Raw genomic sequence first — 19,432 nt, 5'->3', positions numbered from 1 at the left:
CTTTACTACATAGAGTTAGTAGAGAGAGTAGAGCTCTACTACATAGAGTTAGTGGAGAGAGTAGAGCTTTACTACATAGAGTTAGTAGAGAGAGAGTAGAGCTCTACTACATAGAGTTAGTAGAGAGAGTAGAGCTTTACTACATAGAGTTAGTAGAGAGAGAGTAGAGCTCTACTACATAGAGTTAGTAGAGAGAGAGTAGAGCTCTACTACATAGAGTTAGTAGAGAGAGAGTAGAGCTCTACTACATAGAGTTAGTAGAGAGAGAGTAGAGCTCTACTACATAGAGTTAGTAGAGAGAGGAGAGCTTTACTACATAGAGTTAGTAGAGAGAGTAGAGCTTTACTACATAGAGTTAGTAGAGAGAGAGTAGAGCTCTACTACATAGAGTTAGTAGAGAGAGTAGAGCTTTACTACATAGAGTTAGTAGAGAGAGAGTAGAGCTCTACTACATAGAGTTAGTAGAGAGAGAGTAGAGCTCTACTACATAGAGTTAGTAGAGAGAGAGTAGAGCTCTACTACATAGAGTTAGTAGAGAGAGAGTAGAGCTCTACTACATAGAGTTAGTAGAGAGAGGAGAGCTTTACTACATAGAGTTAGTAGAGAGAGTAGAGCTTTACTACATAGAGTGAGTAGAGAGAGTAGAGCTCTACTACATAGAGTTAGTAGAGAGAGTAGAGCTTTACTACATAGAGTGAGTAGAGAGAGTAGAGCTCTACTACATAGAGTTAGTAGAGAGAGAGTAGAGCTCTACTACATAGAGTTAGTAGAGAGAGAGTAGAGCTCTACTGCATAGAGTGAGTAGAGAGAGTAGAGCTCTACTACATAGAGTTAGTGGAGAGAGTAGTGAGTGGTGTGGGAGTGAAGTGATGAAGATATAGTGTGGTGGGAGGTACAGGTCATTGTGATGATGATGATGATGCTTATTATCTCTTCCTCAGTCATATCTCTAAGACGACCAGCTGGCTGGACCCCAGAGCTCAGAGCAGGGAGATACTCAGCAAAACAGAGTGTGAGTCTCCTAGACCTTTCTGTCTACCCACTCTACCCTCTCAGCACCTCTTAAATCCACCTCTGCCTCCCTCTACCTGCCTCTCTTCCCCTTTCCTCCCTTTCCTCCCTGTCTCTCCAGCTCTACCACCTCTCTCTCCCACCCTCCCCTGCCTCTCTTCCCCTTTCCTCCCTCCCTCCACCTGCCTCTCTTCCCCTTGCCTCCCTTTCCTCCCTGTCTCTCCAGCTCTACCACCTCTCTCCCACCCTCCCCTGCATCTCTTCCCCTTGCCTCCCTTTCCTCCCTGTCTCTCCAGCTCTACCACCTCTCTCCCACCCTCCCCTGCATCTCTTCCCCTTTCCTCCCTTTCCTCCCTCTCTCTCCAGCTCTACCACCTCTCCCTCCCTCTACCTGCCTCTCTTCCCCTTTCCTCCCTGTCTCTCCACCTCTCCCTCCCCTCTCTTCTTTATCCTCAGTCTCTCATCTCAGTTTCTCTCTTTCATGTTGAGTCAAGTGTTGTCAATCGCTGAGCTGCGCCTGTGTTGTTCATTTCAAACAGAGACATATTTCTATATTTTCTGCATTTATAGACAGGAAAATGTGTTAAATATTCTGTTGTATTACAAAAAAAATGCATTTCGTACATGAACAGCACAGAGAGCGCTGGTAATACATATAATTGAACAGCAGAGGGCGACAGAGGATGAGTTATAAAACCTGGATTCACACATACAGACACGATACTGTAGCTATTGTCTGTTATGTGAATACACATGGACAATCTGTATAAGAGATATAGAGGGTTGTGACCTGGCCTGTGCTTTCTCTAGACATGATTTTACTTCTTCTATGAGACTAACCTGAGTAAATAAAGGTAAAGTAAAATACTAACTCTCTTGTCTTCCCATATCCCCTGCCAGTGCCTGCGTTCACGGACCAGCCGGCAGAGCTGAAGGGCTATTCCATCCACACCCGTCTGTCTAAAGGGCCGCGAGGGTTCGGCTTCAACATAGTGGGAGGAAGCAAACAGAGAGAGTTCCTCCAGGTCTACAGCGTTACACCTGGGGGACCACCAGCTCTCAGCACAGGTAGGATTAACACAGGTATATACAGATTAACGCAGGCACACTCAACACAGGTATATACAGATTAACACGGGTACCCTCAACACAGGTATTATTAATACAGGTAATATTAACACAGGTAGGATAAATACAAGTAGGATTAACACAAGAAGAATTAACACAGGCAGGATTAACACAGGCAGGATTAACACAGGCATTTGGAGTGGCAGGGTAGCCTAGTGGTTAGAGCGTTGGACTAGTAACCGAAAGGTTGCAAGTTCAGATCCCCGAGAAGAGAAGGTACAAATCTGTCGTTCTGCCCCCTGAACAAGGCAGTTAACCCACTGTTCCTAGGGCCGTCATTGAAAATAAGAATTTGTTCTTCACTGACTTGCCTAGTTAAATAAAGGTTAAATAAAGGTCCGCGAGGGTTCGGCTTCAACATAGTGGGAGGAAGCAGGTTAAATAAAGTTTAAATAAAAAATACTGATCTATAGTAGTGGATGATATACTGATCTATAGTAGTGGATGATATACTACATACTGATCTATAGTAGTGGATGATGTACTGATCTATAGTAGTGGATGATATACTACATACTGATCTATAGTAGTGGATGATATACTGATCTATAGTAGTGGATGATATACTGATCTATAGTAGTGGATGATATACTACATACTGATCTATAGTAGTGGATGATATACTACATACTGATATATAGTAGTGGATGATATAACACATTATCTCTCTTTTTCTCTCTTCTCCAGCTGATATCCTGGTCTACATCAATGACAGCTGTGTCCTGGGTCTGTCTCATAAAGAGGTGGTAGAGATGTTGAAGTCTGTCCCTATGGGTCACAGTGTGGACGTTGTGTTACGGAGAGGCTATCCCATGCTCTACAACCCAGACGGCTGTCCCAAACAACCCCTGACCCCCCCCTCCGCCTCCTCCTCCTCTCCTCTTGAACCCCTCAGCGCTGCAGCCACCCCTCCCTCAACAGCCACCGCTCAGCCCCTCTCCACCCCCGGTCCCGGTCCTGGCCCTGCTGAGCCCCCCCAACCTACCGGCCTGGCTAACCTGAATCGTACGTCTCATCACAACGGAAACTATCTCAGAGTGTCGGGAATCTCAGGGTCGGGGCTGGACGCTAACGGGAACGCAGCAGACCTGGTGTCGGCGCCCCCCTCCTACCCGCTGTCTAACGGAATCCTTAGCTCTTCCGCCAGCTCAGCTTGTGCCCCCTCTTCTCACAGTAGGGGCATCCCCCCTCCTCCCCCGCCTGAACGAACCTCCACCAGCCAGAGTGACTCAGAGGAAGGAGCCTCGGGTGGAGCGACACAGAGGTAACTAACACTAACTAACTAACTAACTAACCCTAACTAACTAACTAACTAACTAACTAACTAACTAACTAACTAACTAACCCTAACTAACTAACTAACTAACTAACTAACCCTAACTTGGTTGTTTTCAAACCTCTCCTCAAGGACCCCCAGATGTTTCCCCATGTTGTTGTAGGTCTGAACTAGCTCACCTGTATGTACTTAGTCAAGGGCTTGATGATGAGTCGACCTGTTTAATCAGATGTGTTAGGTTAGTTCAAAGACACTCCAATTCCATTACCACCTCAACAGATCCACAGATGATCCAAAGGTGACGCAATCTCTATTGCACGTCACACTGCCCTTTCTCACCTAAGGAACGAAAGGAACACCTACGTTAGAATGCTACATCTACCTACATCTATATCTATTATCTATATCTATTATCTACACCTACCTACATGTATATCTATTATCTACACCTATCTACATCTATATCTATTGTCTACACCTATCCACATCTATATCTATTATCTACACCTATCTACATGTATATCCATTATCTACACCTATCTACAGCTATATCTATTATCTACACCTATCTACATCTATATCTATTGTCTACATCTACCTACATCTATATCTATTATCTACACCTATCCACATCTATATCTATTATCTACACCTATCTACATGTATATCTATGATCTACACCTATCTACATCTATATCTATTATCTATACCTATCTACATGTATATCTATTATCTACACCTATCTACATCTATATCTATTATCTACACCTATATCTATTATCTATACCTATCTACATCTACATCTATTATCTACACCTATCTACATCTATATCTATTATCTACACCTTTATCTATTATCTACACCTATCTACATCTATATCTATTATCTACATCTACCTACATGTATATCTATTATCTACATCTATATCTATTATCTACACCTATCTACATCTATTATCTACACCTATCTACATCTATATCTATTATCTACACCTATCCACATCTATATTTATTATCTATATCTATTATCTACACCTATCTACATCTATATATATTATCTACACCTATCTACATCTATATCTATTATCTACACCTATCCACATCTATATTTATTATCTATATCTATGATCTACACCTATCTACATCTATATCTATTATCTACACCTATCTACATCTATATCTATTATCTACACCTATATCTATTATCTACACCTATCTACACCTATATCTATTATCTACACCTATCTACATCTATATCTATTATCTACATCTACCTACATGTATATCTATTATCTACATTTACTTACATGTACAAATTACCTCAATTACCTCGACTAAGCTGTACCCTGGTATATTGAGTCGGAGACTGATTTTCATTGGGGATCAGAATAAAGACATGAAATGCAACAGCAAACAGAGGACCTCGGAGCCTGGTTCTTCTATAGGTTACCTTCCTAGGTTCCTGCCTTCTAGGGAGTTTTTTTCCTAGCCTCCATGCTTCTGCCTCTGCATTGCAGGCTTGGTATCTGTTTATTTATTTATTATTTTATTTCACCTTTATTTAAGCAGATAGGCCAGTTGAGAACATGATCTCATTTACAACTGTGACCTGGCCAAGATAAAGCAAAGCAGTGCGACAAAAACAACAACACAGAGTTACACATAAAGAAACATACAATCAATAACACAATAGACAAATCTATTTACAATGTGTGCAAATGTAAAAGAGTAGGGAGGTAAGGCAATAAAAAGGCCATAGAGGCGAAATAATTACAACTTGGCATTAACACTGGAGTGGTAGATGTGCAGATGATGATGTGCAAGTAGAGATACTGGGGTGCGGGGTGGGCTATGAGGTAGTTGGGTGGGCTATTTACAGATGGGCTATGTACAGGTACAGTGATCGATAAGCTGCTCTGACAGCTGATGCTTAAAGTTAGAGAGGGAGATACAAGTCTCCAGCTTCAGTGATTTTTGCAATTCGTTCCAGTCATTGGCACCAGAGAACTGGAAGCAAAGGTGGCCAAAGGAAGTGTTGGCTTTGGGGGTGACCAGTGAGATATACCTGCTGGAGCGCGTGCTACGAGTGGGTGTTGCTATGGTGACCAGTGAGCTGAGATAAGACGGGGCTTTACCTAGCAAAGACTTATAGATGAACTGGAGCCAGTGGGTTTGGCGATGAATACGTAGCGAAGGCCAGCCAACGAGAGCATACAGGTCGCAGTGGTGGGTGGTATATGGGGCTTTGGTGACAAAACGGATGGCACTGTGAGAGACTACATCCAGTTTGCTGAGTAGACTGTTGGAGTCTATTTTGTAAATTACATCGCCGAAGTCAAGGATCAGTAGGATAGTCAGTTTTACGAGGATATGTTTGGCAGCATGAGTGAAGGAGGCTTTGTTGCGAAATAGGAAGCCGATTCTAGATAACATTTTTGATTGGAGATGTTTAATGTGAGTCTGGAAGTAGAGTTTACAGTCTAACCAGACACCTAGGTATTTGTAGTTGTCCACCTATTCTAAGTCAGAACCATCCAGAGTAGTGATGCTAGTCGGGCGGGCGGATGCGGGCAGCAATCGGTTGAAGAGCATGCATTTAGTTTTACTAGCATTTGAAAGCAGTTGGAGGCCACGGAAGAAGAGTTTTATGGCATTGAAGCTCGTTTGGAGGTTTGTTAACACAGTGTCCAAAGAAGGGCCAGATGTGTACAGCATGGTGTTGTCTGCGTAGAGGTGGATCAGAGAATCACCAGTAGCAAGAGCAACATCATTGATAAATACAGAGAAAAGAGTCGGCCCGAGAATTGAACACTGTGGCACCCCCATAGAGACTGCCAGAGGTCTGGACAACAGGCCCTCCAATTGTACACACTGACCTCTGTCTGCGAAGTAGTTGGTGAACCAGGTGAGGCAGTCATTTGAGAAACCAAGGCTATTGAGTCTGCCGATAAGAATGCGTTGATTGACAGAGTCGAAAGCCTTGGCCAGGTCGATGAAGACGGCTGCATAGTACTGTCTTTTGTCGATGGCGGTTATGATATCGTTTTGGACCTTGAGCGTGGCTGAGGTGCACCCATGACCAGCTCAGAAACCAGATTGCATAGCGGAGAAGGTACGGTGAGATTCAAAATGGTTTGTGATCTGTTTGTTAACTTTGCTTTCGCAGATTTTATAAAGGCAGGATTGATATAGATCTATAACAGGGGTCTAGAGTGTCACCCCCTTTGAAGAGGGGGATGACCGTGGCAGCTTTCCCAATCTTTGGGGATCTCAGACGATACGAAAGAGAGGTTGAATAGGCTAGTAATAGTGGTTGCAACAACTTCGGCGGATCATTTTAGAAAGAGAGGGCCCAGATTGTCTAGCCCAGCTGATTTGTGGGATCCAGATTTTGCAGCTCTTTCAGAACACCAGCTGTCTGGATTTGGGTGAAGGAGAAGCAGGGGGGAGGGGGGGTGGGCTTGGGCAAGTTGCTGCAGGGGTGCAGAGCTGTTGGCCGGGGTAGGGGTTGCCAGGTTGAAAGCATGGCCAGCCGTAGAATAATGCCTATTGAAATTCTCGATTATCGTAGATTTATCGGTGGTGACAGTATTTCCTAGCCTCAGTGCGGCGGGCAGCTGCACTCCATGGACTTTACAGTGTCCCAAAACTTTTTGGAGTTTGTGCTACAGGATGCAAATTTTGTTTGAAAAAGCTAGCCTTTGCTTTCCTAACTGACTGTGTATATTGGTTCCTGACTTCCCTGAAAAGTTGCATATCGCGGGGGCTATTCGATGCTAATGCAGAATGCCACCGTTTTTGTGCTGGTCAAGGGCAGTCAAGTCTGGGCTGAACCAAGGGATATATCTGTTCTTAGTTCTACATTTTTTTAATATGGGGCATGCTTATTTAAGATGGTGAGGAAAGCACTTTTAAAGAGCAACCAGTACTCCTCTACTGACCGGATGAGATCAATATCCTTCCAGGATACCCGGGCCAGGTCGATTAGAAAGGCCTGCTCGCTGAAGTGTTTTAGGGAGCATTTGACAGTGATGAGGGGTGGTCGTTTGACCGCAGACCCATTACGGATTTAGGGTTGTACCTGGTAGGTTCCTTGATAATTTGTGTGAGATTAAGGACATCTAGTTTAGATTGTAGGACCGTCGGGGTGTTAAGCATATTCCAGATTAGGTCACCTAACGGTACGAACTCTGAAGATAGATGGGGGGCAATCAATTCACATCCAGGGCACAGCTGAGGGCTGAGACTTGTTTCTGGAAAAGTGGATTTTTAAAAGTAGAAGCTCGAACTGTTTGGGCACAGACTTGGATAGTAAGACAGAACTCTGCAGGCTAACTCCACCCCCTTTGGCAGTTCTTTCTTGTTGGAAAATATTGTAGTTGGGGATGGAAATTTCTGGATTTTTGGTGGCCTTCCTAAGCCAGGATTCAGACACTGCTAGGACATCAGAGTTTGCGGAGTGTGCTAAAGCAGTGAATAAAACAAACTTAGGGAGGAGGCTTCTAGTATTAACATGCATGAAACCAAGGCTTTTACAGTTACAGAAGTCAACAAATGAGAGCGCCTGGGGAATGGGAGTGGTGCTGGGGGCTGCAGGGCCTGGGTTAACCTCTACATCACCAGAGGGATAGAGGAGGAGTAGGATAAGGGTACGGCTAAAGGCTATAAGAACTGGTCGTCTAGTGCGTTCGGAACAGAGAGTAAAAGGAGCAGATTTCTGGGCGTGGAAGAATGGATTCAAGGCATAATGTATAGACAAGGGTATGGTAGGATGTGAGTACAGTGGAGGTAAACCTAGGCATTGAGTGATGATGAGAAAGGTTTTGTTTTGTCTCTAGAGGCACCAGTTAAACCAGGTGAGGTCACCGTATGTGTGGGAGGTGGAAGAAAAGGGCTCTCTAAGGAAAATTGGGGGCTCTACAGTGAAAGAAGATCATAATCACTAACCAAAACAGCAGTAGACAAGGCATATTGACATTAGGGAGAGGCATGTGTAGCCAAGTGATCATAGGGTCCAGTGAGTAGTAGGAATAGATGAGTCAGGGAGCCGATTCATTAGTCGCTACTACGCTAGGCGAGCTGGAGACACGCCAATTCAGACAGCTAGCGGGCTGGGCCTAGCAGATGGGCCTCCGGCGACATCGCAATGGAAGAGCCTGTTGAAACCACCTCGAACGATTACGTCGGCTGACCAGTCGTGATGGATCGGCGTGGCTCCGTGTCGGCAGTAAAGGGTCTAGGCAAATTGGCAAAATAGGTATTATAGCCCAAAAATTGGCTGGTGGACCTCTTCGGCTAGCCGGGAGATGGGCTTAGCTCGAGGCTAGCTCCAGGCTAACTGGTGCTTGCTTCGGGACAGAGACGGTAGCCAGGAGTAGCCACTCGGATAGCAGCTAGCTAGCTGCAATGATCTGGTGTAACGGTTCAGAGCTTGCGGTAGGAATCCGGAGATGTGGTAGAGAAAAAGCAGTCCGATATGCTCTGGGTTGATATCGTGCTGTGCAGACTGGCAGGTATTGACCGAGCTGAGACTGGCTGGTGTCCGAGTTAACGGTGATGACCGCTAACAGTGGCTAACTGACGACTAGCTACTAGCTAGTTAGCTGGCTAGCTTCTGATGGAGGTTCCGGTTCTAAGGTATAAAAATAGCAGATCCGTACCACATTGGGTGAGGCGGGTTACAGGAGAGTGTATTTAGTTCGTAGATGGAAAGTGAGATTAAAATATATACGAAAAAACGCTATATACACGGGACAGGACGGGACAAGACAAAACACGTCCGACTGCTACGCCATCTTGTAAAGCACTTTGTGACAACTGGTGATGTGAAAAGGGCTTTATGAAATACAGTTGATGTGTTGATTGATCTGCAGCCAGGTCACAGATCTTAGTTTCCTCTATGTGTGTCAGACTGGAACAGAATATTATCTAACATCTCTCCATCTTCTTCCCTCTCAGATGGTCTCTAATGCGCTACAACGGAAACTCCCTCCCCACCCCCTCCTCCATCCTCCACCACCAGAGTGACTTCTCCACCTCCACCCTGCCCATCTCCGTCTCCAAACTGCCCCTGTCCCAGCCGGACGTGTGCACCGCCACCACCCCTGGAGCCCCCTGCCAACGACCCACCATGCCCCAGACCTCCCTCATGCTCCCCTCGCCCATGGAGGTCCCCCCTTGTGGCTTCAATGGCTGCCCAGCCAACGCCCACCCTCATGGGGGCCACAGCGCGGCCAGTGAGGGAGTACCTGGTGGGGATGGAGGAGGGGAGCTGGTCCCTGTGCCCCTGGGGAGGAGTGAGGGGGGTGGGATGGGGTTCAGTGTGACAGCGGGGGGGAAAGGGGGGCAGCTGGCCCTGGTGAAGAGGGTCTGGGACAGAAGGCAGTGCTCTTCCCTGCAGCCAGGGGATGCTATAGTCAAGATCAACGGCGCCGACGTGCAGAGTCTCAGCTTCGCTCAGGTACGACCGGCTTTGGAGACAGTTCCACAGCTAGAGGCTAAGATAATGTTGATTGGTATTTATTGCAACAACGCTCAATAGTAATCATCAGTTCTCATCACTCTCTGCAGTATAAACATTCTGACAATGTTGAGTAAGGTTATTGACACAGAGAATACTTGAAGACAAATATACAGTACCAGTCAAAAGTTTGGACACACCTACTCATTCAACGGTTTTTCTTTATTTTGACTACTTTCTACATTGTAGAATAGTAGTGAAGACATCAAAACTATGAAATAACACATATGGATTCATGTAGTAACCAAAAAAGTGTTAAACAAATCAAAACATATTTTATATTTGAGATTCTTCAAATAGCCACCCTTTGCCTTGATGACAGCTTTGCACACTCTTGGTATTCTCTAAACCAGCTTCATGAAGAAAGCTTTTCCAACCGTCTTGAAAGAGTTCCCACATATGCTGAGCACTTGTTGGCTGCTTTTTCTTCACTCTGCGATCCAACTCATCCCAAACCATCTCAGTTGGGTTGAGGTCGGGTGATTGTGGAGGCCAGGTCATCTGATGCAGCACTCCATCACTTTTCTTCTGGTCAAATAGCCCTTACACAGCCTGGAGGTGTGTTGGGTCATTGTTCTGTTGAAAAACAAATGATAGTTCCACTAAGCGCAAACTAGATGGGATGGCGAATCGCTGCAGAATGCTGTGGTAGCCATGCTGGTTAAGTGTGCCTTGAATTCTAAATAAATCACTGACAGTGTCACCAGCAAAGCACCCCCACACCATCACACCTCCTCCTCCGTGCTTCACGGTGGGAACCAGACATGCAGAGATCATCCGTTCACCTACTCTGCGTCTCACAATGACAAGGCGGTTGGAACCAAAAATCTGAAATTTGGATTCATCAGACCAAAGGACAGATTTCCACCAGTCTAATGTCATTTCTCGTGTTTCTTGGCCCAAGCAAGTCTCTTCTTATTATTGGTGTCCTTTAGTTGTGTTTTTTTTGTTGCAGAAATTTGACCATCAAGGCCTGGTTCACGCAGTCTCCTCTGAACAGTTGATGTTGAGATGTGTCTGCTACTTGAACTCTGTGAAGCATTTATTTGGGCTTCAATCTGAGGTGCAGTTAACTCTAATGAACTTATCCTCTGCAGCAGAAGTAACTCTGTCTTCCTTTCCTGTGGCGGTCCTCATGAGAGCCAGTTCAATCATAGCGCTTGATGGTTTTTGCGACTGCCCTTGAAGAAACTTTCAAAGTTCTTGAAATGTTCCGCATTGACTGACCTTCATGTCTTAAATTAATGATGGACTGTTGTTTCTCTTTGCTTATTTGAGCTGTTCTTGCCATAGTATGGACTTGGTCTTTTACCAAATAGGGCTATCTTCTGTATACCACCCCTACTGCCAACACAACTGATTGGCTCAAACGCATTAAGAAGGAAATAAATTCCACAAATTAACTTTTAACAAGGCACACCTGTTAATTACAATGCATTCCAGGTGACTACCTCATGAAACTGGTTGATAGAATGCCAAGAGTGTGCAAAGTTGTCATCAAGGCAAAGGGTGACTACTTTGACAAATCTCAAATATAAAATATATTTTGATTTGTTAACACTTTTTTGGTTACTACATGATTCCATATGTGTTATTTCTTAGTATTGATGTCTTCACTATTATTCTACAATGTAGAAAATTGTAAAATGGAAAAACCTTTAAATTATTAGGTGTGTCCGAACATTTGACTGGTACTGTACATAAGAGCTTGTTTCTGAATGTCACTACAAGTTTATTTGAAAAAGGCCTTTGAAAAAACAGCGTGAGATGTTTGCCAATTCTTTTAACCTATTTTAACATGACCTCTGCTGAACATTGAAGGTCCAGCGGGTCCTCCAGAAACACACCAAGCAGGGAGAAGTAGTGCTGTTGGTTTACAGAGGAGGTAAGACCATTAACCTGTATAACCATTAACCTATATAACCTGTATAAATACTACTATTACTACCACAAATACACTCTATTTACCCATATAACCTGTATAAATACTACTAATACTACTACTACCACAAATACACTTATTTACCCAAATAACCTGTATAAATACTACTAGTACTACTACTACCACAAATACACTGTATTTACCCATATAACCTGTATAAATACTACTAGTACTACTACTACCACAAATACACTATTTACCAATATAACCTGTATACATACTTTTAGTACTACTACTACCACAAATACACTGTATTTACCCAAATAACCTGTATAAATACTTCTAGTACTACTACTACCACAAATACACTGTTTTACTCATAGAACCTGTGTAAGTAATTCTACTAGTACTACTACTACTACCACAAATACACTGTATTTACCCATATAACCTGTATAAATACTACTAGTACTACTACTACCACAAATAAACTATTTACCTATATAACCTGTATACATACTTTTAGTACTACTACTACCACAAATACACTGTATTTACCCAAATAACCTGTATAAATACTACTAGTACTACTACTACCACAAATACACTGTATTTACCCATATAACCTGTATAAATACTACTAGTACTACTACTATCACAAATACACTATTTACCAATATAACCTGTATACATACTTTTAGTACTACTACTACCACAAATACACTGTATTTACCCAAATAACCTGTATAAATACTTCTAGTACTACTACTACCACAAATACACTGTTTTACTCATAGAACCTGTATAAGTATTTCTAGTACTACTACTACTACCACAAATACACTGTATTTACCCATATAACCTGTATAAATACTACTAGTACTACTACTACCACAAATACACTGTATTTACCTATATAACCTGTATAAATACTCTAGTACTGATACTACCACAATACACTGTATTTACCTATATAAATACTAGTAATACTACTGCTGTTGCTAGCATTGGTGCAGTACCCTCATCCTGGTATTCTTCCTGTTTAAATACTCTTTATGTACGTAACATGAAACTTTAGTAGTTTAGGTATGAATCCTCTGTATGTAACATTTAACTTCAGTACGACTTGGTTTTAAATACTCTTAATGTAACATGTAACTTCATAACTTTAGGTTTTAAACCACTTTAGCTTTCAGACCAGGTTACTGTGTAGAGGATACAGGATCGTTTCGCCTCAGAGATTTGTGTTGGGTTCACTATTGACATTCTAATTGGTCTAGATGAGCTGAAGCTCTCTCTCTCTTTCTCTCTTCTCTGTCTCCCTCCTTTCTCTCTCTCTCTCTCTCTCTCTCTCTCTCTCTCTCTCTCTCTCCCACCTCTCTTTCTCTCTCTCTCTCTCTCTCTCCCACCTCTCTTTCTCTCTCTCTCTCTCTCTCTCTCTCTCTCCCACCTCTCTTTCTCTCTCTCTCCCACCTCTCTTTCTCTCTCTCTTCTCTGTCTCCCTCCTTTCTCTCTCTTTCTCTCTTTTTTCTCTGTCTCTCTCCCACCTCTCTCTCTTTCTCTCTCTCTTCTCTGTCTCCCTCCTTTCTCTCTCTCTCTCTCTCTCTTTCTCTCTCTCTCTTCTCTGTCACCCTCCTTTCTCTCTCTCTCTCTCTCTCTCTCTCCAGGGTCTCTCTTCTCTCCTGTCTCCCCTAACCTCTACAAGCCCCTCCCCTCTCCCCTGGGCCCCTCCTCCTCCCATGGCCTCCCATCCGACCTGCCTGCCTCCTCCTCCACCTCAGATGCCTTGGTGCCCCTGCACCTCCCTCACACCCCCCAAATCCCCCCCAGCCACAGTGACCTCTCCCCAGCCTCGCCCTCCACAGATCTCCCCTCCCTGGTCCAGAGCACAAGCTTTCTGGACTCAGTCCCTGTAACCCTCACCCTGGAACCCAGAGACTGGCTTGGGGTGGAGAACGGTGGTGGGGCCCCGGGTGTGTTGAGGCCCCCAGGAGGAGGAGCAGGACTGGGGGCTGTGGCCAAGGGCCAGGCGGACAGACGAGGGGGAGGGGCCATTCTAGGGGTCAGGGGTCAGGAGGTGGAGCTACGGAGACGGCCAGGGGAGGGGTTCGGCTTCATCATCGCCTCAAAGGACCTGGCCAATGGGGGTGAGTAATTTATTGTCTATTTATAACCCAGTGCTGATCCTCTGCTTGTCCACATAGTTTTATTCATAGTGATATAAAAGGGCAAAACTGATCCTCGATCTGTACTCCTACTCTGAGGTGCTTTATGAATATGAGGCCTGGTTATAAAAGATAATTCTTTTGTTGTGTTATATGCTGCCCCCCCCCAACCATTTTGAATTCAATGCCTTCTGGGTATTCAACACCTGTGGTTTAATTAACAAGGGCTTCGTTACCTTCTGGGTATTCAACACCTGTGGTTTAATTAACAAGGGATTCAACGAGCCAACGCTATCTCATTGCCTCATAGCACTATAAACCTGTAACGTCTCTGCTCTGTGTAACTATGAAATCTGGGGGAAACCTGCTGATATATAATACACTTCCATCCTGAACAGATACAGTAGAATTCTGGTTATTGTGTGATCTATTGTGTGATCGACCGCCTCAATTCGATCTCATGTAGCAAAGCAAAAATTTGATTATTATTTTATAAAAAAAAATAAAAAATAAGAGTCTCAGAGATAGAAAATTGTATATCATACACTGCATTTGCCTGAAACAATGCGAAAGTAATTCTGCTTTGAATGTTGATAAACTTGTAACCCCATTTGAGAGTGAGTAGTTTAGTAAACAAACCAAAGATTTCAAGACTAAAAGTGGTGAAAGTAGTAGCCTACAATAAGAAAAAAGTAAAAGTAAAAATACATTTTATCTAGTCCTTGTCTTATATCCTAATCTGACTTTGGTGCAGGTCATGTTGTTCTCCACGTTACCGTCTCTGGTAAACACAAACTATATCAAATACAATCTAAGTTTATTTGTCACATGCACAGGATACAGAAGGTGTAAACGGTACAGTGAAAGGGTTACTTGCATATTAACAATATCAAAAACAGAAAGCATCCAGGTAAAACATTTTATAATTATTAGATGACGTTTACCCAACACACTTGTCTAAATTGATGGGTCATGTGAAAGGAAATGCTATAGCTCCCAGCCACATCTAGCTAAGTGGATGGGTTACTATTGTCTAGACATTGTACACTTGTTCATGAAATACAATGGATGGCCGTAATCACCCCCAGATACACCTGGCTAACTTGACGGCTCGCGTAATCATCTGGTCAACCGTATTTTGTTTTAGACATGTAGCTAGCTAGCTAGCTAAACAATGAACCGGCATAATCCCAACTCATACTACTACCAATACAAACATTGTCGTAGCTGTTGTATGAATCTAGCAGGTAGCTAAAGAGCTAAGTTCAATGTTAGCTAGCTAACATTAGGCTATAACTAGCAATGCAAATGGGTTTACTGATTAAAATAATATCACTACACAGATCATACGCGTAACGTTAGCTAGCGAGCCCGCAAGCTAACGTTTGCTAGCTAGCGAACAGTAAGCCTTAACTTGCAATGAAAATGACATTCTGACAAATTTAGAAACTTATAATATCTGAAAATGTAGTTATAGTCTTACCTGTATATATGGATCAACGCTTCACAGCGGACTGGAACTGTTTAACTTAGCGTTGTGTCAAGTCACTGCAGGTTCACGCTGACCGTGGCGTGTGCAGAAAGTAGCCCATCACTTTTTTCCAACTGATCTGTCGACGGCGCCTGCTAAATTCAGGGTGTCAATGTTGTTGAGAAAAGTAGCGAAACTTTTGTAGTTCACGATGGCTAACGTTACGTCTTTCAAAAATGGCACGGTAGAAAGGACTGTCAACACATACTGAACAGCTCACGTTATATAGACAGAAGCGGGTTACATGGCAGACCAATCCAAACTCATCGCCCGGCATGTCCAGCCCACTCATTATCTCAGCCTATCATGGCTAACGGGAAGGTTCCTTCCTTTTTCCGTAGCTAAATCAACTAGGCTCGTAATTTAACAATTTTATTCATATTTAAAGGATGCAACACAAGTCTGTTATTAAAGCTGACATGTTCAAGAAGGTATTTATGACCAAAAAAAAAACGCATTTTGATTTTTTTTAAATTACGTTCAAATGACTCTCCTGTGAAGTAGTGACGTGTGACATGCGCCTAGTTTCCTGAAACAAGTTACATGTTCTAGTCTACAGTATCTGGGTAATTAAGGGTTATTCTAGTCTACAGTATCTGGGTAATTATAGATATTCTACTCTACAGTATCTGTGTAATTATAGATATTCTACTCTACAGTATCTGGGTAATTAAGGGATATTCTACTCTACAGTATCTGGGTAATTATAGATATTCTACTCTACAGTATCTGGGTAATTATAGATATTCTAGTCTACAGTATCTGGGAAATTATAGATATTCTAGTCTACAGTATCTGGGTAATTAAGGGATATTCTAGTCTACAGTATCTGGGTAATTAAGGGATATTCTACTCTACAGTATCTGGGTAATTATAGATATTCTACTCTACAGTATCTGGGTAATTATAGATATTCTACTCTACAGTATCTGGGTAATTAATGGATATTCTACTCTACAGTATCTGGGTAATTATAGATATTCTACTCTACAGTATCTGGGTAATTAAGGGTTATTCTACTCTACAGTATCTGGGTAATTATAGATATTCTAATCTACAGTATCTGGGTAATTAAGGGATATTCTAATCTACAGTATCTGGGTAATTAAGGGATATTCTACTCTACAGTATCTGGGTAATTATAGATATTCTACTCTACAGTATCTGGGTAATTATAGATATTCTAATCTACAGTATCTGGGTAATTAAGGGATATTCTACTCTACAGTATCTGGGTAATTATAGATATTCTACTCTACAGTATCTGGGTAATTAAGGGTTATTCTACTCTACAGTATCTGGGTAATTATAGATATTCTACTCTACAGTATCTGGGTAATTAAGGGATATTCTACTCTACAGTATCTGGGTAATTATAGATATTCTACTCTACAGTATCTGGGTAATTATAGATATTCTACTCTACAGTATCTGGGTAATTGTAGATATTCTACTCTACAGTATCTGGGTAATTATAGATATCCTACTCTACAGTATCTGGGTAATTAAGGGTTATTCTAGTCTACAGTATCTGGGTAATTATAGATATTCTTGTCTACAGTATCTGGGTAATTAAGGGATGTTCTACTCTACAGTATCTGGGTAATTATAGATATTCTACTCTACAGTATCTGGGTAATTATAGATATTCTACTCTACAGTATCTGGGTAATTATAGATATTCTACTCTACCATATCTGGGTAATTAATTAACCTGTTGGGGCTACAGGTTAGCAATGAACCCCGAGTCGGGATTGCTAACAAGGCTGGAAATTCAAAACATCAAAAATATAATAATTTCAATTTCTCAAACAATCAACTATTTTACACAATTTAAATGACAAACATCTCCTTAATCTAACCACATTGTTCGATTTTCAAAGAGGCTTTACGGCAAAAGCATAAAGTTAGATTATGTTAGGACAGTACATAGCCACAAAAGTACAAACATCCATTTTCAATTCAAGGTCAGGCGTCACCAAAAGCAGAAACCAGCTAGAATTATGCACTAACTTTTGTCAATCTCCATCAGATGACACTCCTAGGACATTATGTTATACAATACATGCATTTTTTGTTCCATCAAGTTCATATTTATATCCAAAAACATCATTTTACAGTAGCGTGAAATTCAGATTTTTTTCTTCTCTGAAATGCTTCCGGTGAACATAACAAAATTACTATTCGAAAACATTGGTAAATTATAATATTGTCATTCAAAGAATAATATATTATCATCTCGTAATTGCTACCGAATGGCCAGATCTCAAAATAACTTTACTGGGAAATCACATTTTGCAATAAACGGGGTGCTATGCTAAGAACAACAGGCTATGCTATACAGTTAGCATCATCTAAAATCGATAATAACATTGTAAATATCCCCTTACCTTTGATTATCTCCATCAGAAGGCAGGCATCCCAGGTCCGGAAGGCATCCCAGGTCCGGAACAAATGTGGTTTCTTTTGACAAAGTTCATAATTTATGTCCAAATAACACCAAGTACTTAGCGTTCATTATGCTCCCACAAAACGTGGTGGGGGGAGTGTAAAATCACGCCGAAAAGCTAAAAAACCTAGTAAATAATCTATTTACGTCCGTTCAAACATGTCAAATGTTGTTTAGCATTAATCTTTTGGTCCATTTTTAACGTTAAACATCAGTAATATTTTCACACAACCTATCCTATGTCTAGATAAACAATGATGACAAACTCACGCTTCTCAGATTTATGCGCAGGCGAAAAACAATGAAGTGATGACATGTCAACTTCCTTGGATTCTAATTTGCTCTCTGTTTATCATAGACGCTTCAAACAACTTTATAAAGATCGTTGACATCTAGTGGAAGCCGTAGGTGTTGCGAAATGAATCCTTTCTCACTATGGTATCTATAAAACAATGACACTAAATAGTACAGTCACAAAATGCACATTTTTTTTAAATCTATTTTTCACAGGTTTTTGCCTGCAATATGAGTTTTGTTATACTTACAGACACCATTCAAACTGTTTTAGAAAATTCAGAGTGTTTTCTATCCGAATGTGTTAATAATATGCATATCCTAGCTTCTGAGTTGGTGTAGGAGGCAGTTAAAAATGGCCACATATTTTTTTCAAAATGTCTCAATACTGCCCCCGAGCCCCAACAGGTTTAAGGGATATTCTAATCTACAGTATCTGGGCAATTAAGGGATATTGTAATCTACAGTATCTGGGAAATTAAGGGATATTCTAATTTACATTGTCTGGGTAGTTAAGGGATATTCTAATCTACAGTATCTGGGTAATTAAGGGATATTCTAATCTACAGTATCTGTGTAGTTAAGGGATATTCTACTCTACAGTATCTGGGAAATTAAGGGATATTCTACTGTACAGTATCTGGGTAATTAAGGGATATTCTACTCTACAGTATCTGGGTAATTATAGATATTCTACTCTACAGTATCTGGGTAATTATAGATATTCTACTCTACAGTATCTGGGTAATTATAGATATTCTACTCTACAGTATCTGGGTAATTAAGGGATATTCTACTCTACAGTATCTGGGTAATTATAGATATTCTAGTCTACAGTATCTGGGTAATTATAGATATTCTACTCTACAGTATCTGGGTAATTAAGGGATATTCTAATCTACAGTATCTGGGAAATTAAGGGATATTCTAATTTACAGTGTCTGGGTAGTTAAGGGATATTCTAATCTACAGTATCTGGGTAATTAAGGGATATTCTAATCTACAGTATCAGTGTAGTTAAGGGATATTCTACTCTACAGTATCTGGGAAATTAAGGGATATTCTAATCTACAGTATCTGGGTAATTAAGGGATATTCTAGTCTACAGTATCTGGGTAATTAAGGGATATTCTAATCTACAGTATCTGGGTAATTAAGGGATATTCTAATCTACAG

The 19,432-nt window shown here is 41.8% G+C and overlaps 1 protein-coding gene across 5 annotated transcripts in view; it reads left to right on the top strand.

The window, feature by feature from the left end:
- Nucleotides 1-19,432, top strand: part of magixa (MAGI family member, X-linked a) — a 137,381-nt gene that overhangs the window by 54,280 nt on the left and 63,669 nt on the right. For all 5 annotated transcript variants that reach the window (XM_045696523.1, XM_045696522.1, XM_045696521.1 and 2 more), the window contains exons 7-12: nucleotides 942-1,012; nucleotides 1,912-2,079; nucleotides 2,827-3,403; nucleotides 9,374-9,875; nucleotides 11,757-11,820; nucleotides 13,485-13,964. In XM_045696523.1, coding sequence (XP_045552479.1) covers nucleotides 942-1,012; nucleotides 1,912-2,079; nucleotides 2,827-3,403; nucleotides 9,374-9,875; nucleotides 11,757-11,820; nucleotides 13,485-13,964 — 1,862 coding nt within the window. The remainder of the gene's footprint in view (nucleotides 1-941; nucleotides 1,013-1,911; nucleotides 2,080-2,826; nucleotides 3,404-9,373; nucleotides 9,876-11,756; nucleotides 11,821-13,484; nucleotides 13,965-19,432) is intronic.

This window comes from Salmo salar, chromosome ssa15, assembly GCF_905237065.1.
Source record: "Salmo salar chromosome ssa15, Ssal_v3.1, whole genome shotgun sequence".
Taxonomy (NCBI): Eukaryota; Metazoa; Chordata; class Actinopteri; order Salmoniformes; family Salmonidae; genus Salmo; species Salmo salar.
Note: the sequence above shows the minus strand (reverse complement) of the source record. Positions and strands in the feature narration are given on the sequence as shown.